General features: G+C 35.7%; 4 protein-coding genes across 5 annotated transcripts; 2 read left to right on the forward strand and 2 right to left on the reverse strand.

Moving 5' to 3' along the window:
• Positions 1-2246: 2246 nt before the first annotated feature.
• LOC8280299 (E3 ubiquitin-protein ligase RSL1) lies at positions 2247-3777 on the reverse strand. The gene is made up of 2 exons (XM_002512733.4): positions 2837-3777; positions 2247-2443 (listed from the first exon to the last, which is right to left on the reverse strand). The coding sequence occupies exons 1-2, from the start codon at positions 3688-3690 to the stop codon at positions 2371-2373; spliced, it is 927 nt and encodes a 308-aa protein (XP_002512779.1). The 5' UTR covers positions 3691-3777; the 3' UTR covers positions 2247-2370.
• Positions 3778-4911: 1134 nt separating this feature from the next.
• Positions 4912-8631, forward strand: LOC8280300 (protein SUPPRESSOR OF GENE SILENCING 3 homolog). 2 transcript variants are annotated; one of them, XR_007217164.1, is made up of 7 exons: positions 4912-5584; positions 5792-6641; positions 6859-7153; positions 7249-7493; positions 7714-7862; positions 7947-8212; positions 8291-8631. XR_007217164.1 is itself a non-coding variant. In XM_015715395.3 (7 exons), the coding sequence occupies exons 1-7, from the start codon at positions 5088-5090 to the stop codon at positions 8388-8390; spliced, it is 2385 nt and encodes a 794-aa protein (XP_015570881.2). In that variant the 5' UTR covers positions 4927-5087; the 3' UTR covers positions 8391-8631. The 2 variants fall into 2 exon arrangements, 1 of the variants encoding a protein (XP_015570881.2); XM_015715395.3 differs by having other exon boundaries at positions 4927-5584; positions 7964-8212.
• A 3696-nt stretch (positions 8632-12327) lies between these two features.
• On the forward strand, positions 12328-15827 carry LOC8280301 (4-coumarate--CoA ligase 1). Its single transcript, XM_002512735.4, has 5 exons — positions 12328-13432; positions 14195-14393; positions 14895-15108; positions 15216-15318; positions 15463-15827. Exons 1-5 carry the CDS (start codon positions 12434-12436, stop codon positions 15580-15582), a joined length of 1635 nt encoding a protein of 544 aa, XP_002512781.2. The 5' UTR covers positions 12328-12433; the 3' UTR covers positions 15583-15827.
• Positions 15828-16798: 971 nt separating this feature from the next.
• Positions 16799-23693, reverse strand: LOC8280302 (uncharacterized monothiol glutaredoxin ycf64-like). The gene is made up of 3 exons (XM_015715479.3): positions 23403-23693; positions 23049-23318; positions 16799-17228 (listed from the first exon to the last, which is right to left on the reverse strand). Exons 1-3 carry the CDS (start codon positions 23578-23580, stop codon positions 17173-17175), a joined length of 504 nt encoding a protein of 167 aa, XP_015570965.2. The 5' UTR covers positions 23581-23693; the 3' UTR covers positions 16799-17172.
• Between the last annotated feature and the right edge of the window lie 250 nt (positions 23694-23943).

A 23943-nucleotide genomic window follows, 5' to 3' on the forward strand; every position in this document is an offset into this window, starting at 1 on the left:
TTCTTTTATTTTTTTTTATTCTAAAGAAAATAAAAAGAATTAAATTCTGCAGAGTACATAATTTTGAATCAGGCATAAGTGCATAAAAATTATTGAGTTTATGCCTCAGAAGAGCTGAACTTTTTTAAAAAAAATTAATTACATCCAAGAACTCAATCCTAAATTTATAATTATCATTGCCAATGATTTAAATATTTTTAAAAATATAATATTATAAGCAAAATAAATGGCTCTACGATAATTTTAAAACACTAAAAATATATATTAACTAGTTATTTAATTGTATTTTGGACGACCGTTATTATTATATAATTATAAAATTAAATTTATAAATAAAATTTAATAAAATTTTAATTTTGATATTTATTTATTATATTTTTTAAAACAATAATAAATTAATTTTTTTAATATTTTTAGATTTTATTAGTGTACTAATATAAAATTTATTTTAAAAATATTTATTAATTAATTTTAATATTATAAATTAAATATAATATTTAAAATATTATTTTAGAGAATTAAAATTATTATTTAGTTATAAAATTAATTTATTAGTTAATATAATATTGAAATATAATTAATGTTATTTTTTAGAATAATTATTATCTAATTAAAAAATTAATTTATTATTTTTATGATTAAAATAAATATTTAATTTAGAATCTAACTTATTAATTAATAAATTAATTATGAAAATTATAAAATTATATATAATTTTGAATCTCATATATAAAAAATAAATATAGATATTAAAAAAAATTACATATCTAAAAAAAGTTATATGTCAGAAAAAAAGACATGTGTCAAATAAATTTTAAATTTTAAAATTTAATTAATTTATATATATATATATATATATATATATATATCGACCAAACAAAGTAAATGACTGAAATAGATAAGTTACCAACTCCATTAAAAGCTCTCTTTTTCTAAAAAAAAAAAAAAAAAAATCCTTTAAAAGATCTATGGATTTAAGGTGAAGGTAAAAGTTTTGATGTTCTTCCCCAACATATATTCAGTATATTAGTTCAAAATTTAATCATTTATCTCAATCAAGATAAGCCACAAATAATTTTCTAAAAAGACTAAAGTAAAATGATTAATTAATAGTTTAAACAAGTTGAGTGTTGAGTTTAATTAATCCATTATGTAAGCATTTATTAGTCCGGTTCATGGCATATGTTAAAGGTTGAGCTTATCAATTTCAATGGTTTAGCTAATCTACGAGATAAGTTTTATCTAAAACCAAACCCTCCATGTTTTTAGTAAGTCATATCTAGTAGAACTAATCCATAATTAATAAAATCTTAATCCCTAAAATAGTATTGAGTTTTTATTTTTTTTATTTATAATGATTTTTTTATTTATTTCACAATTCCCTATACTTATATCAGTATACTCTAGAATTAAAAATAGCAGTTCAAACCAAAAGTTAATGTAGACTAAATGAATAAATTTAGAAGATACTTCGAGAGAAAAAAGAAAAAAGAAAATTAGGAGATATAAGTTTTATATACAGGACAAAAGGTGTTTTGATTACTATAACAATTTATTTATTTAGTTAAATAATCCTACCAAGCATAGAATTTTAAAAAATATATTAATTAATCTTATGGATTAACAAACTTGTACCAAACAATATTTAATATAAATAATTCTATGAGTTAACTAAGCTAAGGATTAAGCTTAATTCTAAAAATGACTATTAGGATTTAGAAACATTAGAATTTAAATGAGAGAAAATAAACGATTTATTAGTAAAAAAGTGCTTTTATAGTTTTTAAAATAATTGCACTTAATCTAAGACTTTTTTAAAAATAAGAATAAATGTAAAAAAATTTATCATTTGATATGCTTGAGACCTAATTCAAGTGTCGAGAGTGATTGCTCTTGGGAGGTAGATATTTTGAGTTTAAATCTCTAGTTCTGCACCAAGGAAGATTCAATCTTTTACGATGAATGTAAAGCAATGGCCAGTGAGACTATGGATTCAAAGAAATATTATACTTATCAATCAAATATTTAGACGAGTCTCTTTAGTTATTATTATTTGAAAATTTAATCTCATGATATAAGCATATTTTTCAATTTAGGTTAAGATTTTAAGTTTGAATCCCATCATATTGACACTCAAATTACGATATATATGTGCAAAAATCTCTTTGCTTCAAGTACTTTGTTAGGCAACCTGTTCAGGTTTCCAAGAGAGAAATCAAAACAACAAAAGATAAAAACAGCACTAATGAAGAACAACCAAGCCTTAGTTTCAGACAATATTCATTCCTTAGATCACATAAAAGATGCCTTCCGTACAGGTTTCTAATTGTACTGCAATAGCATGCATGCCATTGTTCTCATCTCATGCATCTAATTTTTATGGCAACCACCATGATTCCCAGTCCACTCCAATTCGCATCCATAACAAAACTGGAAACCACACCTGCAATTGTAATTAAGAAAAAAAGTAAATAAAACCAGGTAAGAAAGTATTTCCTTATTCATTAGTACTATATATCCCAAGTGTTAGATTGAGTAAATAATATGATTCAATTTTATTATCAAGAAAATCATTTTCCTTCTTCATAACTATTTTATACACTATATATAAACTTTATTGAAGAGCACCCACAACTCAATGATCCATATATCTCTTTTGTAAATGAAAGAAAAACAAAGAGCAAAGACGACACACAATTACTAATTCTATAACACTACAGAATCGTATTGAAAACCAGGTATGCTTAGTATCAACAACAGTGTTTAGAGCCACTAGGCCAAATGAGCTTTAGCTTCGTTATACCCAAGAGGAAAAAAGTGTTTAGATTATGCTAACCTGCAAACCATGTGAGGACACCCTTGTGTTCTTTCCACATAAAATCTGCACTTCGGACATCGACTCCATTTCTTCTCTTTTGCTAGTTCTATGACCATCAAATCTTCCCTTCCTCTCTCGTCCTCATTCAACCTCTGAAAGGCTTCGCACTCGATACCAGAATGCCAAGGAACATAACATTGTGCACAAAACAATCTGTGGCAAAAAGGGCATTCAGATTCCCTGATAACTTCTCCTTCATTATCATTCACCAACAGTGCAGAACAATCCCTGAATGGGCAGTAAAAACTCTGCAGCGTGCTTATCATCTCTTTGCATAGTGCTTCCTCCCAAGAATCAATCACTCCTTTGGCAAGCTTAGTCCTGCAAATGTCAAGTTCAAGAACTGCCCTACAGTTCATTCCGGGGCAAGTGACAATAGTTTGGCTTTCTTGAATTTTTGTACCTACATATTTGCCAACACAATCTAAACAGAAAGAATGGATGCAGCTGTCTGTCGCGAACATTTGATCAGTTTCTTTCTTTTCCACGCATATTTCACAGAAAATCTGAGATGATTGACCTGTTTCCGTTGGAGAATTTGGGACTACTGGAGGTGGTTCTATCATCAAAAGTGATGATGGGTTACTGATTTTGCAAGTGTTGATGATGGTGGCAGTGGTGATCGAGTTCTTCATTTGAGATATCATTACGGAGCCCATTAGAGCTTCCTGGAATTGCAGTGCCTCTGCATATTTGGCATCTGAAATTGGAAAGGTTTCATCGTGTTGTGCTTCTTCATCCGATTCATCTATGATGGCAGAGACGTAGAAAGCATCGACAAAATCAAGATCAGAGATTTGTTCTACTGCCATTGTGGTGGAGAACTAATTGAGGATTTGGAAAATGAGAAGTTATTCAGTCTTGAAATACGAAGGCAGTGTGTAATGGGCAGTCAGTGTTTAATATAAATGAAAGAGCTTCCAGGAGAAGCGACTTCGACTAGAAGGGGTCTATTCTCATTGGACATTAACTTCATGGGCACGCGGAAGCACTGTAGGTCTTTCACTTCTTCTTTTTTAAGGCTCGATTTATCTTTTTTCTTCTTAAATAAGAAAAGAATCTACCATAACTGTATCTTTTATAAATAAATTCTCTTTATATATATATATAAAAATAAGTCCATATAGAGATAAGGGACAAGTTAACAGACCTTTAACAAGGAGGAGAGGAGCTGGATAAACATTGCCTAAATAATTTACCCTTTTTTATTTTTCCAATAATTTAAAACTCAAATGTGCCAAAATAATTTATCTTTCCTAGGTTTTAATTATACCAAACTACTACTCCTAGTATAAAAGATGCATCGGCAAGCGCACAACATGATGAATGAAAAGAATTAATCGAGATTGATTCAAATGCTTCCAAGAAAACTTCAATGTTTGTGCATAGTGTTAATATAATTTAATTTCTTTTACTAATTTTATGATTTATGTATTAATTGGATAGTTTAATTTTATTATTTTGTGATGGTATTTTTTTTTTTTACGGTATAGTTAAATTGAGTTTGAACATGTTAAGTATATCGATCTAGAGTTCGAGTTCGAGCTTAAAAAATAGAAATCAATAGAATTTAATCTTTTTTAAATAGATTATTTCATCTTGACTTTATTCGATTACACTTACAATAAGAAGTAAAGACAATAAAAATTGAAAAATGATTCACTTATTAAAGTAAGTTAATCCTTGATGTTGGAGCAATTTTTCTTGAGAAGGAAGTTGAATGTAGGGCAAAGTAACATAGAATCTAGAAAATTCTAAGAGAGAGACATCGGTTGGAAAACAGAGGCCAAAGTAAAAGCAATAATTTAGTGCAAGTTCATTCAAGTGGTCAAAACCGAAGACACAATACAGCACAAATTGCTAGTGAAGTACCACCGGGTCATAGTTTAGTGGTTGAATTCTTTCACTGAGTTATAAAGATTTATATTAAAATTTCAGGATAGATATAAAATACGAGGAAATGACTTAGAATCTAATAAATGGCATGAACATGGAGAGATTCTAACTTTTGACTACTTGACTGTGGAAAAGCCAAAAGAAAGCAAGTCAATCATTAGTCCGGAGCACTAACCTCCTCAAGAAGTTGCCCAGCAGAGAGGGATAATCCAACTTCCAAGTGAAGTTCTTTTACGAGTACTCGCTTAAATACAAGTTAGATCATCCTATTTTTCATCCATTCCATTGAGAAATTACTAAAGATTTTTGAAACATGGCAATAGCACCACCATCCTCACCCTTCAATCTTTTCTCTGTAAATGATCAAACCCATATCCCATCTTTCTTCAATATAACTGATGATGGAGATGAGTCTCAGGTTCAGCTGCTGCTGGATGCTGCATTTGCAGAAGAACTACAGTTCCAAGAGGTTCTGAAGGCCTCTCTGTCCAGTTGTCAAATGCCATCACTTCATGTTGCAGAAAAAGGTGAATCATCTTTAAGTTCCTGTGAAATTTGCTGGGAGAGGAAAGAAGATGAGCAGCTGATCAAGAATGGGGCGTGTTCTCATTCATTTTGTCCGGACTGTATGAGCAAGTATTTGGAGGTAAAGATCAGAAAGGGCATCACAATTGTTACCTGTCCTGGAATAAACTGTGAGTGTGTCCTAATGTTGGACAACTTTAAGCATTTGCTCTCCAAGGACGTAACCAATCTGTTGGAAATAGCATCGCCGTCTACGGAGCTGATTCCAGATGTTACTTGCAGCAGGTAAGTTCATTTAGAGTTAAAAAGATAGATTAAATACAGTCTGCCTTTTATGCTTAACATTCAAGAAATTAATAATTCTATTAATTATTATCAACTTAGCTGGTCCTTCAATCAAATCTTAAACAAAAGATCTGCATTCGTTTTGTTCTGTTACATAAGCTACTAAATCTAAATTTAATAGACTTTTCATTCAAAACAATGAAACAGCAAGGAATTGCAAGTGAAGACAAATTTAGAACAAAGTAATAGAAAGTGTTTCACCGCTAGAAGGATCAGCCACGCTAATTGGGTACCAGCTGATAGCAAGCAGATAGTTCTCGGAAAGAAACGCCAGGAGCCAGCTGAGAGAAATACTATGGAGGATTTTATTTTGCAGCCTAAGAAGTTCCAATCAGCCATGAATTACAGCTGCAATTCTCAGTCTAGATTCTCTCTCTGGGAACGAAATGAAGGGCCTAAATCAGTTTACAAGCATTTGAAGAACATGGCTTCACTAACCACCGGTTCTACTCCATGCAGGAGTAGCCCAGAAAAAGTTGCAGATGATGTAAAGTACATACCTGCTTTTGATGCTACTGCTGCTGCCGCTAATGATGATGATATGGGTGACAGTGACTCTGATGTGTTCCCTGATACCGATAGCTACGATTCAGAAGCAAGTCCAAGGAGCTCTGAGACTTGCAAGAAGAGCAAATGGTTCAAGAAATTTGTTAACGGATTGGATGATCTAAGCATTGAGGAGACCAAAGACCTAGTCAGACAATGGCACTGTCCAGCATGCCAAGGAGGTGCTGGTGCCATCAAACGGTACCTAGGCGTGCAGACCCTGATCCAGCATGCAAAAGCCAAAGGGTCAACGAGGATGAGGCTCCATCGAGAGCTTGCACAACTGTTGGAAGAGAAATTGCGTGGTGATCAGGCAACTTCTGTTACTCCATACAGGATTGCATGTGCTAAATGGAAAGGTCTGAAAGAAGAGCAGAAGGATCATGAGATAGTTTGGCCTCCTATGGTTTTCATTACCAATACAATCCACAAAAAGGATGAGAACAACAAGGTGAGATTGCAATTTTCTCATTCAGGAAGAGATATAAAAATAGAATGCTAGTCAGTTTTCAATGCTACAATTAATGGAGTCCAGATGTTCCACGAGTTTTGTTTAGTGCTATTGGAGTCTATTCTAATCCTGCTCAGATTCCAGTTAACAAATATAAAAATGCAATGTTCTTTTCCTACTTAGTCAGCTAATGATTGTATGCTAATGTGGATTTCAGTGGATTGGCATGACAACCGAAGAGCTGCTAGACATGTTCAGATCATATGATGCCATTGTCAAGGCTCAGCACGCTTACAATTGGAAGGGGCATTGCGGAATGAGCATCTTGATTTTTGAGAGCTCAGCAAAGGGTTATTTAGAGGCAGAACGATTGCACAATCATTTTGCAGAGGAAGGAACAGATAGAAATGCTTGGCACAGTCGGCCAGTCTACTTCCTTCCTGGCGGAGAGCGACAACTTTATGGTTACATGGCAGTGAAACAAGACGTGGATCTCTTCAACAGGAATGCAGGTAAGATGCTTATCTCAATCTTGTCAATCAATGCTTAAAGACATACTTTTATGCTTAGTTAGTAACATTATTTGATCTCCTACGTAACTAATCAGGTAGGACTAAGCTGAAATATGAGATGAGATCATATCAAGAAATGGTTGTGAACAGAATCAGGCAAATGACTGAAGACAACCATCAGCTTTTGTGGTTGAAGAACAGAGTTGCTGAGCTACAAAGACAGACAAATGTTCTTGAAGAATCCAATTATGGGTTAAAGGAGAAGCTGTGTAAGGCAGCAAAGGAAATGGACATTTTGAGACTGAAATCCAACCAGCAGTATGAGCAGAGTATGGAGGAGGTAACTCTTTCATCATTCCAAGACCTGAGAGAATATCTTATAGACTGTAATGCCTAGTGGTCAAGTGTCTGTCTTGTAGTGCTGGATATCCATTAGCTCTTTTGTACTCCTTTGCAGTCTACCAAAGATGTTAATGTTTCTTTTAACTATTATTTGTCTTCTGTTTCTTCTACCATATCTCTTAATTTGTTTAACTGATCATAGAAATAATTTTACTTAGTTGGAATTCCAAGAGCAATTCTACAAGGAGCAAATCAGAAGTATTCTTGAAGCAAGAAAAGGGAAAGAAGAAGATTTGGAGAATACAGATCAAGAAAATATGCAGCAGTCAAATGCAAAATCTTCAGACAGAAACGATAACAAATACATGTAAATAATTGGATTTTCATTGCAGAAAATACTATCAGTCTATTGCTTTCTTCTGGGTCCTTTCTTTTAATTTAATTCCATTAGCTCTGTTCTGTTTGCAGGAAGGAGGAAATTAGAAAACCTACAGAGAATCAAGCCATAGAAAAGGAAGGAGTGTCTGAAAGCAGTAATAAGCTAATAATTCAAGAAGAGGATAAGGGAAATCGAACTCTGAGGAAAGTAAAAATGTTCGACACAGTGATGAGAAGGAGACTACTCCAAACTAAGCCAGTTCCTGGAGGTGCAGAACTTCCTGACATTTTGGAGCAGTCAAGTTTCTATCCTCTACACATAAATGATTACAATGGAAGGTATATATAATAGATGAAGTATCCTTCCTTTCGTGCTCTCTTTTGGCGACTTCTTTGTTCATTAATTCTGAATTGCAGAGAGGAGCAAATTACAAAACCCATGAAGAATCAAGAAATGGAAAAAACGAAGAGCAGAGAGTGTGGAAAGCATGGTGATGAGGAGGAGACTCAAAGCTAAGCTAGAAACTAGAAAGTGATCAGGCAGATGAGGAAGCACATCCTCACTGAAAAACCCCACTTTTAAACTGCTAGATTGCTAAGATAGTATAAAATGTGGTAATTAATTCCTATATATGTGTTTATAACATGTTCTTTTCCCTGATTGGGTGTTCAGCTGAAGATTTGTTTATTTAGTGAAATTCTGTTCAAGTTATTGATATGTATATGAATTTGAATAAAGTGTTCGAATCTTGTAGCCATCCATTCTCATTGACAATATTTTGTTGGTTGTTACTTACCAAAACCAGCCGAACCTAGTCAGTTTCGGATCAGATTTCGATTTCGGTTCCAATTTCAGTTTCGGTTTTCTTCACAGTTTTTGTTCTGTTTCCATCCAAGCAGTTCTGATATGGTTATAATTCAGGTCCTAAGAGTGAAATTGGGACCTTAACCAATTCCCTTTAGTTGAAGATCATAATCAGAAGCGATTCTCTTTTAAATTTTCGTCCAATTCTTGTTCCAAGAGATAGGTTTAACTTTCCTTATTCAGTAGAGAGAAGCTTTTTCAGATAAAAATCACATACATTGGCATTTGAATTCTCAAATCAAATCCATACGGCAAATGAATTAAACTGGTGTAAGTTATTCGGAATCTAGCTTAATAAAAGCTCGCTTGGGTTCTATTAACGAGCCTTATTTAATACATGTACCAAGTACGAGTTAGATAAAACTCGACTCCTTGATCATTAGTTCTTATTGCAGAGAAGGGGAAACCACAAAATTCATGAAGAATCAAGTATAGAAAACCAAAGCGTAGCGGATGGCCTTAAGGATACTCGAAACTGAGCTAGATGATTACAAAATCCTCAAACAGAAACGACTGCAAGTACATGTAGATGATTTTCATTGTTTTGCAGATGGCACGATTAGTCTACTGCTTTCTTCTGGATCCTTTTATTTCCTTTACTTCTGTTATGCATGGAGGAAAGAGGTAATTAAAAAGCCTACAAATCATAGAAAAGGAAGGAGTGCCTGAAAGCAGTAATAAGCTAATAATTCAAGGACAATGTAACCCCAGTTCTGAGGAATTAGAAAATGCTCAAGACAGCGATAAGAAGAAGACTACTGCAAACTAAGCCAGCTCCTGGAGGTGGGGAACTCCCAGAGTTCTTGGAGAAGTCAACTTTTCATTGTACCAACAAGCATGTAACAGATCCTCCAAGCAAAAAGAAACACAAATAAAGGTATTTGATTGGATTAATTGTTGACTACAAGGAATTTTATTATATTCTGTTTTGAGTGCTTCTTGATCATTAGTTTTGGATTGCAGAGAAAAAATCACAAAACGCATGAAGAATCAAGATATAGAAGAAGACAACCAAATAGCAGCAGATATGAAGGTGATAGTTAGGAAACTCGAAGCAATGCCAGCTACCAGATGTGGATGTCAACTCCCCAACAACTTGGAGAAATAAAGTGTCGAGGTCAACAAAACGCTACCCCATGATCATATGTAGATCCTTGTTCTCTGAATCAAAAAACCCTTTTCATAATTATCTCAGTTTTTGAAGTGAAAAGGCTTGATCAAGCACGTCCTTACTGAATAAATACCCTTCTTCATTAAACTGCTAGATGGTTAAGATAACGCAGAATTAGTAACCAAGTCCTCTTTATGCTTCATGCTGTTTTTACTTATTAGTGTCATTTAATGTCTTGATCTAATGAATGGTCTCTTGTTAAGTTATTTGATCTTCGAAGATGCTCTTATGATTTAATTAGATACTCTGCTATTGAATGCTTTTGTATGATTGATGTGTGTTTGAGGTTGAAGAAAGTGACCCAAATTTTTTAGCCATCCATTTTTATTGACAACCTTTTGTTATTTCTCACTTAGTTCCGATAGAAGGCTTCTTCAATTAGTGCAATCCACACATAGAATTCACACACAATAAATTGGCATTTCAGTTCTCAGATATTGAGATGGTTGAAAAGCATTACAATATTTTTGATGTAACTCGCATCAATATTTTGTGTGGACGGATAATACGAAGATTCGAATTCAATTTTTTTTATTTTTTTTTATAAGTATAAATACAAATGAGACTGCTCTTTCATTACATCTTAATCTTTAAAACTAAGAATTAAATACTTGTAATCGTTTAATTACTTACTAATGGGCCTAGTGAGTCCTTCACTGGTCTTGAAATGACATCCTTAGTAAACCCATTTGCATTTGGATGTTACAGTCAACATTTTCAAAGCCAAAAAGCTCGTTCCTGTTAAATAAAGCCGAAAAAGGAAGTTCACGGTCAAAGTGGACGGCCGTAGCCGGAATTGAACTGCGCATTTATTGGTTCATTGTAGCCATGAACACACGAGGAAAGCACAAACTTTGTGAAAATTGATAATAAAGAATTAGAGAACAACCTTACAGAATAACTATAAGATTAACTAACACGTGCGCGTATTATATATACATACATATATATATATATATATATATATATATATATGTTCCAAATAATTCAAAGGACTGACTAAGTTCTTTTTTGTTTGTTTTTTAAGGATGAAGGACTCAACTGGTTGGTTGTTCCATGAACGTGCTTCGCATATTGTTGATTAGAATTTAATCTTTAGATTAAAGTATAACACTAATTAATGATTTATCTTTTAACTGAATCAATGAAATAAATATAAATATATGAAGATTATATGTACTATATATACAAAGAAAGAAGCATCAAGACATTATCTTTTGATTGAGATAGATTTTATTTATATATAAGTGATTATTCTTTCTCTTATTTGTTGGAAATTTAACAAATTTTGAACTATATAATAAAATATATATGTGTGAATATAATACACTTTTTAATTATAAAGGCAAACGATACATATGGATAAAAATAATTTATAAATATAAATAGAATTTGCACTATTTTCATAAGCGCCAAATGGGTTGAGCAAGTTCTTGACAGAAATAGAATATTATTAACTAATAATATTTTCTGAAAAGTGTATACCATTTTAACAGGAAGTGGATAATTCATAGAACTTTGGACCAGTTCCGGTTGAATCTTCTGTTTGCTTTTTCATTTCAATTTGTGGTGTCTTTGAAAGGGTATCCACCTACTACTACTACTACTGATTATTATTATTATTACCAAGTAGCAAGGTTCAATCATAATGAGAAATTTACAAAGAAGTCCAATCTTTTATCCAGAAAAAATAAATAAATTAGATAGTGGTAAAAAAGACACTAACTCAAAAAGTCTGTCTTTTTCCTTTATTGACATCATTAGTTGATTAGTGAATACTTATACATTTTGACAATTACTTTCACTTGTACCAACAATGGTGTATTCCCAATTACTGTCAAAAAACAATTGTTGTATTCCCAATTACTTGGGCTGGGTTACGTTAATAAACAGGAAGAATTAAGGGGAAGCTTGGAAAACTTTTACCTGCCTAGAAAATGGGCTTAAAAAAAGTTATTGACAAGACGAACCCCCCACCCCCACCCTGTGTACCATGGGTCATGTGGGTGTAGTAGGTGAAGGGCAGCGGTCCAACAGCTGACAAAATTTGGCCAACAAAAAATGGATTGGTGGTAGGTGATATATTCATTTCCTCCAAGAAATATAAAAATAATACTTATCATCTCAATACCCTTTCCTTTTTGTCCTTTTTTCTGCGAGTCAACTTCTCAATCTTTCACAACCAAACCCTTCATGGACCCCATCTTCCCACCCCTACCAATAATAATTAATTATAATCCATTCTCACCAACCCAACTCCACTATTCCTCTTCTCACCTCACCAAACCCACCTTTTATTTTATTTTATCTTATAATTCCCCCCTCCATTTTCCCCATTTTACCCTCACTGCATTTCCATTATTCCCATTTTCTCCTTTCACCAACCATCTTCAGTTTTCAACATTTCTATATCAGCATCACCAATTCTGCCTCTTCCTCTCTCAGGGGGAGCTCATTTTTTCTTTCCATACAGAGTCCCTCATTTCTATCTCTCTTTCTCTGCAATACTTTCCAAGAAGTAATAATGGAGAACAGCCAAGTAAAGCAACAAGAAGATATCGTCTTTCGCTCCAAGCTCCCTGACATCTACATCCCCAAGAATCTTTCATTGCATTCTTACATCTTTCAGAACATTTCAGATTATTCATCAAAGCCTTGTTTGATCAATGGCGCCACTGGCAGAGTTTACACATATGCAGAAGTTGAGATCACTTCGCGAAGAGTTGCCTCTGGACTTAACAAGCTTGGTGTTAAACAAGGCGAAGTTATTATGCTTCTACTGCATAACTCTCCTGAGTTTGTTCTTTCCTTTCTTGGAGCATCTTATCGCGGTGCCATTGCTACAGCTGCCAACCCTTTGTTCACCTCGGCAGAGATAGCTAAGCAAGCTAAGGCATCCAATACTAAACTTATAATCACACAAGCTGCCTATGCAGACAAAGTGAAAGAGTTAGCCAGCGATCATGATATCAAGATTGTGTGCATAGACTCAGCTCCTGACGGTTGCTTGCATTTCTCTGAGCTCTCGGAGGCTGACGAGAAAGATTTGCCGGAGGTCGATATTGTCCCTGAAGATGTGGTGGCGCTGCCATATTCGTCAGGTACAACAGGGTTGCCAAAAGGAGTTATGCTAACACACAAAGGATTGGTGACTAGCGTTGCTCAACAAGTTGATGGAGAGAATCCAAACTTGTATTTTCACAGTGAAGATGTGATCCTATGTGTGTTGCCAATGTTCCATATCTATGCGTTGAATTCAATAATGCTTTGTGGGTTGAGAGTTGGGGCTGCCATTTTGATCATGCCTAAGTTTGATATAAATCTGCTACTGCAATTGATTGAAAAACATAAGGTGACTGTTGCTCCGATTGTTCCTCCAATTGTTTTGGCCATTGCCAAGTCCCCGGAAACCGATAAGTATGATTTGTCGTCGATAAGAATGTTGAAGTCTGGAGCAGCACCTCTTGGTAAGGAGCTTGAAGATACTGTAAGAGCCAAGTTTCCTACAGCTATTCTTGGTCAGGTATGTCTTAATTAAATTCCAGTTATTTCCATTAGTATATAAATTTGCCAAAATGGTTTACTAAATGGACAATAGGAAATTAGGAAAATTTATAACCAAACTGTATAATTCTTTTTACTCAGAAAATCCAAATTGGGTATTCACCCATATTGTTGAATGGCGGCTAAAACACTTGAATTTAAACTTTTTAAAATTTTCAGAGCTAAAATTACCAATCCGACCACCTTCCTAATTGAAAAATAAAATAAAAAGAAAGTACTAACATTTATAGCATCATTTTATTTTTCTATCATATTAATAATAAATTAGTTACTTACAGTTATTACAAACCATTTATGAACCAAAACCAGCCACTTGTCCAGTCTGGCAAAGTAAAACCTCTTAATGAAGGGGCTACTGTTAGTGTAAAATTAAGTACAGCTTATGAAGATTTACATCAAACATTTAGATGCTAAAATTTTTTTAGAGATCCCCCAAAATAAGCATTTATATTTTATATAGTGTTGCTATAATAGCCCAAATCTGAAGGCATCCATCTAATAATTAATTATGTATAAGAGAGAGTTTTTTAATCATGGACAATGAGTATCTTTTGAACAGATTGATTATAGTTTGCTTCGGCAAGCACACCTGGGTTTTGTTTGGTGGCCCAACCACTTCTTCTTTCTGTCTTTTTCTCCCCACTTGAGCATGCTGCAGTGACTGATCGGAAATGACATGTTTCTTATTTACTTGATCTTAATAATTAGTTTGTATTTACAGGGATATGGCATGACAGAGGCAGGACCTGTGCTAGCCATGTGCTTGGCCTTTGCAAAGGAGCCGTTTGATATAAAAGCAGGGGCATGTGGCACTGTGGTGAGGAACGCGGAGATGAAGATTGTTGATCCTGAAACAGGTGACAGTTTGCCAAGAAACCAGCCTGGAGAGATTTGCATCAGAGGAGATCAGATCATGAAAGGTATATATCTCTCAACTCCAGCAATGCATTTATTTCTCAACAAACGTTTTGCTTGTTACCTTTGTATTTCTCACTTGATATGTCACATTCCTGTCACTCTATTGATTTGGGTAATGTGCGAGTCTTGCAATTTTTATGTTATAGTCATGTAGATTATAAAGAGGTCTACATAAGTATAAGCATTATTCCTATTTAAAATATGGCATTTTCCTTTTTTAGAAAGATATCAACCTTTTCCGAAAACAGGGGAAGCTTTGGTTTTTCTGAAAAAGAAAAGCTGAAGGTAATACAACAACAACAACAACATGGAGTGTCAAATTTAGTCTCACCTAACAAGGAAAGTGATTAAAACAGGCAAAACAGATTTCCCTTTAAACTTGCTTCAAAACTAATCTGCCTCTTTCTTACCTAGAATGGTCAAACATCTGAAGAAAGAGACACCCACCAAAAAAGTTAGAAGAGTGAAATGAACTAAACTGGAAGGTTTTTGATATGTTTCAGGTTATCTTAACGATCCTGAAGCCACAGCAAACACCATAGACAAACAAGGATGGTTACACACAGGCGATATTGGCTACATTGACGATGACGATGAACTCTTTATTGTCGATAGATTGAAGGAACTGATCAAGTACAAAGGGTATCAAGTTGCTCCTGCCGAACTTGAAGCTATGTTGCTTGCTCATCCTGACATTCTTGATGCTGCTGTTGTTGCGTAAGTGCAAAACTTGTATCGTGAAATTACATATCTTTTTCTCTAGCTAGCTATGTACATTTCAAGAAAGAGAACTTGACATTATTAATTTTTCTTTAAACTTGCAGAATGAAAGATGAAGGTGCTGGGGAAGTCCCAGTTGCATTTGTAGTCAGATCAGACAAGTCTAACATCACTGAGGATGAAATTAAGCAGTATATTTACAAACAGGTAAAATATTAACAGACAACTCGATCACTGACCTACTAGTCCAATAGCAATTTACTTCTCTTCCTAGAATTTTATGTTTTACTATTTTTTCTGGGTTCATATATTCCTTTAGTTGCTTGCTTAATTTGGTATATGATGATGCAGGTGGTGTTTTACAAAAGAATAAGTCGTGTATTCTTCGTAGAAGCCATTCCAAAGGCACCATCTGGAAAAATCTTGAGGAAAAACTTGAGAGAAAAATTAGCAGCTGGTTTTCAAAATTAAACATGCAAGATAGAGGACAGACATCCCTCACCTTAATTATTTCAAACTTGGAAGCTAATGGCTACAGCTGATGCTGGGACTATAATGCAGGAGGTTGACGTATAAATATATATATAAATAGATAGATAGATATGTACTAAACATAAATGCTGGTGTAAGCAAAATATGAGCTGCAAGCTCTTCCATGTTTGTTCATTTATATCTGAAAAAAAGAAATGCAATTTCTCTTCTCGCCTCGTTATAAATTTTGCTTTCAGCTGGTTTCATTTCTTTTTCTTGGTTAAAAAATGTTAAACTAAAAAAAGGAAAGAAAAAAAAAACCTGAGTATAATATGCTTTTGCTGAATAAGGCACTAATTGTATAATATGAAGAAAGTGTAGTTCTTGGATTCTCTCTGGTTTTATATGGATTTGCTGATAGTATGTTATGCTAATGATCTGCTTAATTTTACTCCTCACACCTGCTCAAGTTTGAGTTTCCTGAATCCTGAAACCAAATATGGCATTATTCTTCAATTATCAGGCTCAGCTCTGACAAGCAGTGTCTCTTATCTCTGAATACTAACAAACATATGTTATTGTTGTCCCCCCCGCTAATAAGGGGGAAGAAAAAAAGAGAAAGAAGGATAGCTTGAGTTTAATTAACCATAAACAAGGACTGCAAGGATTACAAACTTGAAGGTGTATCATCTTCTATGAGATATTTCATTAGTGATGGCAAAGCTAAGGCTTGCCAGTTCCACCTATAATTAATGAACTTGATCAATTTTCAAAATTGTACACACCTTCATATGATGTTTTATTGGATCTTGCCAATATCTACGTTGGTTAGGCTACAAATCTGTCCTCATTAAAGACTAAGCTAATGGGATAGGAAACATCTTTTAATGGAAAACTCAAGCAACCACTCTTGTGCACAGCAGAATGCCTCCAGCGACTGAGTAATGCTGTTTCCTGACAAAGGCTTGCATTCTTGCTGCACTCTCAGCTGTAATCGCCCGACTGGATAACTTGATTCCATGGACACAATTCTATTTTCTTGGCTCATCCAACAGGTTGAAGAACTATGTTCACTGTGCATATACTCTTTATAGTTAATTCCAATCATGGAGAGATAGACACTGCATAGAGAAACAACAGTGCAGTATCTCAATTTCTACATATAGTCGAGCCAGAAAGAGAAAGAACTCCTGTAGAAAATATAACTCCAATGCAATGCAGCTAAAAAGGATAAATAGAAAATATAAAAGTGAGGTTCAACTCTCATCAATATACAGATATGACTTCAAAGAGATTCCACCCATCATTATTTGTTTCATTTTTGTAATTTGGAAGGCAATTTTGAGAACCTTAGATCACAGTTCCATCTAATAAATTGAGGGAATTTTTTGGCGTTTCAGAGGGGGAAACTCTGCAGCTAGACTACTGCTAGAGTTTCTCCTCTCTCAGATGCAAATCCCGATAATGTAACAATATGGTGAAAAGTTTAGTTGACAGTGTCATTATGAACAGACTTCAGTTGACGCACAATAGACTTCATCAAGCAGGTGAACAAGCAGCACAACCTTCCATAACTATTAGTAATTAGATTCAGGAGCACATTGCTCTCTCCAATAACTCCTGCAATTCGCCGCTCTTATATGCTTCTGCAAACCAAACAAATTCAACTTAGAACATGAATAGCTTTAATAATAGACACATATGTAACTATATGACACTTTACATACTTGGATTGATTGGGCATAAAGTATCCTTGCAAAATTTTCAGTGTGAATTTTGAAAAAATTAAAGAGAAGAAAAATACCAAGACTGTGGTAGAGCAACAACTTTTATACTCTAGTAAGAAGCTTCCAAACATTATGTAGCGATAGCAAGACAAACCGCGCGACACTAGCTATTTTCACGGACTTGGTCTTGCTACCAACGAACTGCACGGCACTATCTACTTTCTATACTCAAACAAGTAAGCTAGTCAGCCTTACTCCTCGAATGCTAGGCAAAATGCTAGCTAAGATAGCAAGAAAAACAATAGCCAGCTTAAGGTAACTTGGAAAGCTTTTATTACAAAAAGAACTTGCTTGATCTTTTCTTAATGATTACAAATAAAGTTCCTAAGCTATTTATAAGACTCCACCTCCTCAATGAATGGTGAGAATTGATTTGATCTAATGGCTAAGATTAAGTGTCTAAAATTCTCTATACAATTCTATATTTATCTACATATTCTACATATTTCTATATTATTCTAGAATGTTTCTAGAATTCTCCGTTGTCTTCCAAAGAATTCTGGAGACTACTTTGAGCCTTTGAACCTCATTTTAATAGGGAAAACTTGCGGGTTGTGACATTCTCCCCCACTTATTCTGTCAAAGCCCTCGTTGCGTCCTCTTTATATGCCTCGATTAAGTCCTTGAAGTTCCACAAAGTGAGCTCGTGCTCCCAACTAGCTTCACTTTCAGCCAATCCCTTCCACTTCACAAAATACTCGACATAGCTTGGATGGGAACCCCTTCTCGGTATTGACCTGATGTGCAATTATCTCTTCAGCTTCCTTCTCGGATACGGTTGTGATTGCTGTTGGAGCTCTCTTCGACTCGCCCCTACTTGGATCTTCCTTGTCTTCATGGTAGGGCTTCAATAAGCTCACATGGCTTGCACCTTTACCTTGTCCATCCTAAGCTTGCCACCTCCCACAATGTGCCCTAAGAACATTACCTCCGGCTTCGCAAAGGCACACTTCTCCTTCTTGACATACAACTCATTCTCTCTTAACACTTGAAAAACTTATCGTAGATGTATTCCTTCAAGGTTTTGCTATATACCCCGATGTCATCCAAGTACACTACGACAAACTTGTCCAAGAAGGATTGGAATACTCGATTCATCAAAGTACAAAATGTGGTAGGAGCATTTGTTAGTCCGAAAGACATAACTAAGATTTCGAAAGAGTCATACCTCGTAACACACGTTATTTTAGGCTCATTTCCGCTATCCTCACTTGATAATATCCCGATCGCAAATCAAGCTTGGTGAACTATTTTGCATCACCAGGTTGATCAAACAAGTCTGCAATCAAAGAAATGAGATACTTGTTCTTCACTGTGATTTTGTTCAACGCCTAGTAGTCAACGCACATTCGAAGTGATCCATTATACTTTTTTTGAAAAAGTACAGGTGCTCCATAAGGTGTCTTGGATGGCCTAATTTAGCCAGCATCCAACAACTTTTTAGTTGCCTCCGCAACTCCTCTAACTCAGGAGGCGCCATGTGATAAGGGACTGCCGCTGGCGGGCTTGCACCTTCTACCAACTCAATTTTATGGTCCACCTCTCTCTTCGGTGGGAGCTTCTTTGATAACTCCGCAGGCATTATGTCCCTGAACTCTCCTAGAACACCCGTGATCTCCTAGGCACTTCATCTTGTAGCACAGTTTCTACTTCTTCCTTTAGTACCGCAAGGAATATGGGTTGAGCCTTCTTTACCCCCTTGGATAGTTGAGATTTTCCTGGCTTCTCGTGTCAACGGTACCATACAAGTATTTCCTTGCTCCGAGATGCACATGGTGTTAGCAAATGGAAGTGAGAATGCATTTACTTTGTCTAGAAACTCTATGCCAAGCACCATTTTATAATCATCCATCGTAACAATGAAGAAGTCCAAGAGGCCAGACCACTCATCTAGTCTTACTTTAACGTTTCGTGCAACTCTATATGTTGCACTTGATGCCAAGTCTTTCTGCTTCTTTTGCCTCAAGGAAGTTGTTGTCAGCCCCGGTATTCAACAATGCTTCTACTGTGTGACCTCCAACCTTCGACTCGATCTTTCTTTTCGGACTTAGGCATCCGGAATTTGGCTTTGATGGCACTAAGGAGTTTTAGCGATCCCATCTTAGACCCCTCTTGTTCTTGTTGGTGCTCTTTCCTTCCTTCGACCAATGCAGAAAGCTTGCTCTTCGTAGGGCACTCTCTTGCCTTATGCGGTCCATAACAGAAGAAACACGTAAGACATGGCTTGTCTCCACCTTTGTCATCCTTGTTACTATGGTTGTTTCCCTCTTTGGGCTTGCCAAACTTGTAGGAGCCTTCTTTCTTGTGGTGGCAGTCTCCCCACTCTTTTTTTTTGCCGTTCCTATCTTGGCCGGGCTTGTGCTTTGTCTTGCCTTTTAATCTCTATTAGGGATTCGGCCACGGTAATGACGTGTTGAGGTCTTAGACACCACGACACTCCAACTCTAACCTTGCTCAAATCTACAACCCATCTATCAATACAAACAAGACTTCTTCATCTATATAGTTAGGAATCTCAATGAGTGTCTGTAAATTCTTTAGCATACTCCTTAATGATTTCATTATGCGAGTCGCCGCGACTTGGCCCTTGCTTCTCTAATAGCATTGTCGGGGTAGAACTGTTTCTTGAGATTTTCTTTGAACTCTTCCTATGAGTTGATAGTGCATGTCCCTTTCTCTATATCGACACTTCTCCTTCTCCACCATAGCATTACGGTATCTTCAAAAAAGCGTGTGGCAGTGTCAACCTCCTTAAAAATACCGCAATGCTATGGTGGAGGAGGAGTGGCGATATAGAGAAAGGGACATGCACCATCAACTCATGATAAGAGTTCAAGAAAGATTTCAAGAAACAATTCTACCCTGACAATGCTATTAGAGAAGCAAGGGCCAAGTCACGGCAACTCTCACATAATTGAAGCATCAAGGAGTATGTTAAAGAATTCAGAGACACACTCATTGAAATTCCTAACTATACAGATGAAGAAGCCTTGTTTGTATTCACAGATGGGTTGCAGATTTGAGCAAGGTTAAAGTTGGAGCGTCGTGGTGTCCAAGACCTCAACATTGCCATTGCCGTGGCCGAATCAGTAATAGAGATTAAGAGGCAAGAAAAACACAAGCCCGACCAAGATAAGAACGGCAAGGGAAAGAGTGGGGGAGACCGCTACCACAAGAAGAAAGACTCCTACAAGTTTGGCAAGCCCAAAGAGGGAGGCAGCCATAGTAACAAGGATGACAAAAGTGGAGACAAGCCACGTCTTAAGTGTTTCTTCGATGATGGACCGTATAAGGCAAGGGAGTGCCCTACGAAGAGCAAGTTCTCTGCATTGGACGAAGAAAGGGAAGAGCACCAACGAGAACAAGAGAGATCCAAGATGGGATCGCTGCAACTCCTTAGTGTCATCAAAGCCAAATTCGGGATGCCTGAGTCCAAAAAGAAGGGTCGATTATTCATCGAGACAAAGGTTGAAGGCCTCACAATAAAAGCATTGTTGGATACCGGGTTTGACAACAACTTTCTCGAGGCAAAAGAAGCAGAAAGACTTGGATCAAGTACATAAAGGAGCAAGGGTAGCTCAAGGCTGTCATTTCGGCACCAAGTGCGACATATAGAGTTGCATGAAACGTCAAAGTAAGCCTAGGTGAGTGGCCTGGCCTCTTGGACTTCTCCATTGTTACGATGAATGATTATAAAATAGTGTTTGGCATAGAGTTCCTAAACAAAGTAAATGCATTCTCACTTCCATTTGCCAACACCATATGTATCTTGGAGCAAGAAAATACTTACATGGTACCATTGACACGAGAAGCCAAGCTAGAAGCCAGGCAAATCTTGGCTATGCAACTATCCAAGAGAGTAAAAAAGGCTCAACCCACATTCCTTGCGGCACTAAAGGAAGAAATGGAAACCGTGGGGATCACAGCTGTCCTAGGAGGGTTCAGGGACGTAATGCTTGCGGAGTTACCAAAGAAGCTCCCACCAAAAGGAAAGGTGAACCATAAGATTGAGTTGGTAGAAGGTGCAAGCCTACCTGCGGCAGTCCCTTTTCGTATGGCGCCTTCTCAATTAGAGGAGTTGTGGAGACAACTAAAAGAGTTGTTGGATGCTTGCTACATTAAGCCATCCAAGGCACCCTATGAAGCACCTGTATTTTTTCAAAAGAAGCATGATGGATCACTTCGAATTGTATTGACTACCAGGCGCTCAACAAGATCACGGTGAAGAACAAGTATCACATTCATTTGATTGCAGACTTGTTTGATCAACTTGGTGATGCAAAATGGTTCACCAAGCTTGATTTGCAATCGAGATATTATAAAATGAGGATAGCGGAAGGAGATGAGCCCAAAACAACTTGTATTACGAGGTATGGTCTTTCGAATTCTTAGTTATGCCTTTCGGACTAACGAATGCTCCTGCCATATTTTGTACTTTGGTGAATCGAGTATTTTAACCCTTCTTAAATAAGTTTGTCGTAGTGTACTTGGATGACATCGTGGTATATAGCAAAACCTTAAAGGAACACATCCAACATCTACGACAAGTTTTCCAAGTGTTAAGGGAGAATGAGTTGTATGTCAAGAAGGAGAAGTGTGCCTTTGCAAAGCCGAAGGTGATTACATGCTTCAAACCTGAGGAGCTCCTCGGTTAAGAATCAAAAGTAACATTCTCACTAAGAGGCAAATCTTTTGATCTCTAAGGAAATGAAACGGTTGGGCAACACTTTGCCAAATTGTCCAAATGAAACAATTGGCTTTCACTCGACAAATAAAAAATCATGAGTGAAAAAGAAAAATAAAGATTTCCCATTACCTACTAAACTTCAAAAGAATTCCAGTTTCATAGAATCTTATGACAAGCCTAGTTAACACACTACAGTCCCATGCAGATAAAGACTCTCTCTCTCTCTTCCTGAAGTACATTAAAGTCCATTCTTTTTTGTTAGAACATTAAAGTCCTTTAAAGGACTCCTTGTTATTAGTCTGCAAAGAGCTCCTTGTTATTAGCATCAAAAAACTATCACTAATATGCAAATAAAGACTTATAGTCATCTAAACCATCATGCCACTTAAAATATCCTAATGTGGCATTCTGATTTCAGGAGAATATATAAAAACGCAACATTCCTATGTGCAGAGCTAGCCATCGCAACAATCTGACCACATATATTCAGTGCAATAGCCAAAGATAAAAACATATGCTTTAGATCATAAAATTAACAGCAATTAACATCTACTCTCCTAAAACCTTCAACACATTAGCTTAGCACAAGGAAAACAAACTATATATTAGTGTAAAACTTACAATGGCTTAATGTTTGGAATAAATCATGTGCAAGAGTCCAATTGAGTTGAATTGTTGCAAAATCATCTCATTTTTATATGATTTTATTTATATAGCATTCTTTTCTTTAAATAAAAAAAGTTAGAAGAATTAAACTTGTTTGAAATAAATAATTTGCAAGAATTCACTTCTTGCAAAATCATGCCATATTTAATATGACTTCATTGAAAATGCCTGTTAAAAAATTTTAAATTGATTTGACTAAATAGAATTCAATTGAATTAAATTCTTTCACTCTTTAGACTATACAAACACACTACTTAGCAAAAAATGCAATTCGGCGCTAACATATAATTAAAATCAGAAAAAAGAAAAACCTAACTGAAACTTACCAACAGTAATATCACAACCACCGAAGAATTCACCATCAATATAAAGTTGAGGAAAAGTAGGCCAACTAGAATACTCTTTCAATCCTTGACGAAGCACTTCATTCTCCAGTATATTTATTGTTTCATATTTCACATTCAACGAATTCAATATTTGGACTACTGTGTTTGAAAATCCACACTGTGGAAATTCCTTTGTCCCTTTCATGAATAATATCACTTTCTGCGATGTCACTACTTTATCCAGCGTCGTTTTCAGCTCCGGTGATAAAACTGCAAAATATATACATTCGGATAGATCCGGTTAATATTGAATGATAAGATCACGGTTCAACAGTAAAAAATCGAGACAAATACCGCAGCGGATAGGATTGGATTTGAGTTTAAAAGCGATTTTAGTAGAGAGACGAGGGAAGGAGAGGGAGAGGGAGCGGGAGCGGGAGGGCAAAAACGGAAGAGGAGGTGATGCGATTTTGAACGTCGGTGAGGATGCTTTCATTGTCGCCGACAGAGAGAAAACTGCATGTTCAGCCATCGTAGCTCTCACCAGTCCACACACACTCTGTCTCTGCGTTTGGAGAAGACGGTATAGAGATTCCAGAATGACCACGTGTATGTGTATGGTCGCCAGAGGATGCAGCCGGGATTGACTGTCTTGGAAATGACAAGAATAACCCTAAAATTTCGCCCCTTGTATTTTTTGATAGTGCAAAATTTGACCTGTCCTTTTGACAACATATAGGTCATATGATTTCTTTTTTTTTTTTTTATGTTTTAAGAGTAAATTTTTACATTCAAATTAACTAATAGCATTAATTTAATAATTGTAACTTATTAATTGGTGTTAATTGCTTATAATTTTATTACTATTTTATCTTTTATCAACTTAATTTTCATT

Source organism: Ricinus communis, chromosome 8, assembly GCF_019578655.1.
Source record: "Ricinus communis isolate WT05 ecotype wild-type chromosome 8, ASM1957865v1, whole genome shotgun sequence".
Taxonomy (NCBI): domain Eukaryota; kingdom Viridiplantae; phylum Streptophyta; class Magnoliopsida; order Malpighiales; family Euphorbiaceae; genus Ricinus; species Ricinus communis.

Bases quoted from the DNA above. Each gene is read 5' to 3' on its own strand.
- LOC8280299 (XM_002512733.4), bottom strand. From the start codon at position 3,690: ATGGCAGTAGAACAAATCTCTGATCTTGATTTTGTCGATGCTTTCTAC. The intron at 2,444-2,836 runs GTTAGCATAATC...TTACAATTGCAG, and splicing joins TGTCCTCACATGGTTTGCAG to GTGTGGTTTCCAGTTTTGTT.
- LOC8280302 (XM_015715479.3), bottom strand. From the start codon at position 23,580: ATGGCTGAACATGCAGTTTTCTCTCTGTCGGCGACAATGAAAGCATCC. The intron at 23,319-23,402 runs GTATTTGTCTCG...TATATTTTGCAG, and splicing joins ATCCAATCCTATCCGCTGCG to TTTTATCACCGGAGCTGAAA. The intron at 17,229-23,048 runs GTAAGTTTCAGT...TTTGGTTTGCAG, and splicing joins TGGTTGTGATATTACTGTTG to AAGCATATAAGAGCGGCGAA.
- LOC8280300 (XM_015715395.3), top strand. From the start codon at position 5,088: ATGGCAATAGCACCACCATCCTCACCCTTCAATCTTTTCTCTGTAAAT. The intron at 5,585-5,791 runs GTAAGTTCATTT...ACAATGAAACAG, and splicing joins CCAGATGTTACTTGCAGCAG to CAAGGAATTGCAAGTGAAGA. The intron at 7,154-7,248 runs GTAAGATGCTTA...GTAACTAATCAG, and splicing joins TCTCTTCAACAGGAATGCAG to GTAGGACTAAGCTGAAATAT.
- LOC8280301 (XM_002512735.4), top strand. From the start codon at position 12,434: ATGGAGAACAGCCAAGTAAAGCAACAAGAAGATATCGTCTTTCGCTCC. The intron at 14,394-14,894 runs GTATATATCTCT...GATATGTTTCAG, and splicing joins AGGAGATCAGATCATGAAAG to GTTATCTTAACGATCCTGAA. The intron at 15,109-15,215 runs GTAAGTGCAAAA...TTAAACTTGCAG, and splicing joins CTTGATGCTGCTGTTGTTGC to AATGAAAGATGAAGGTGCTG.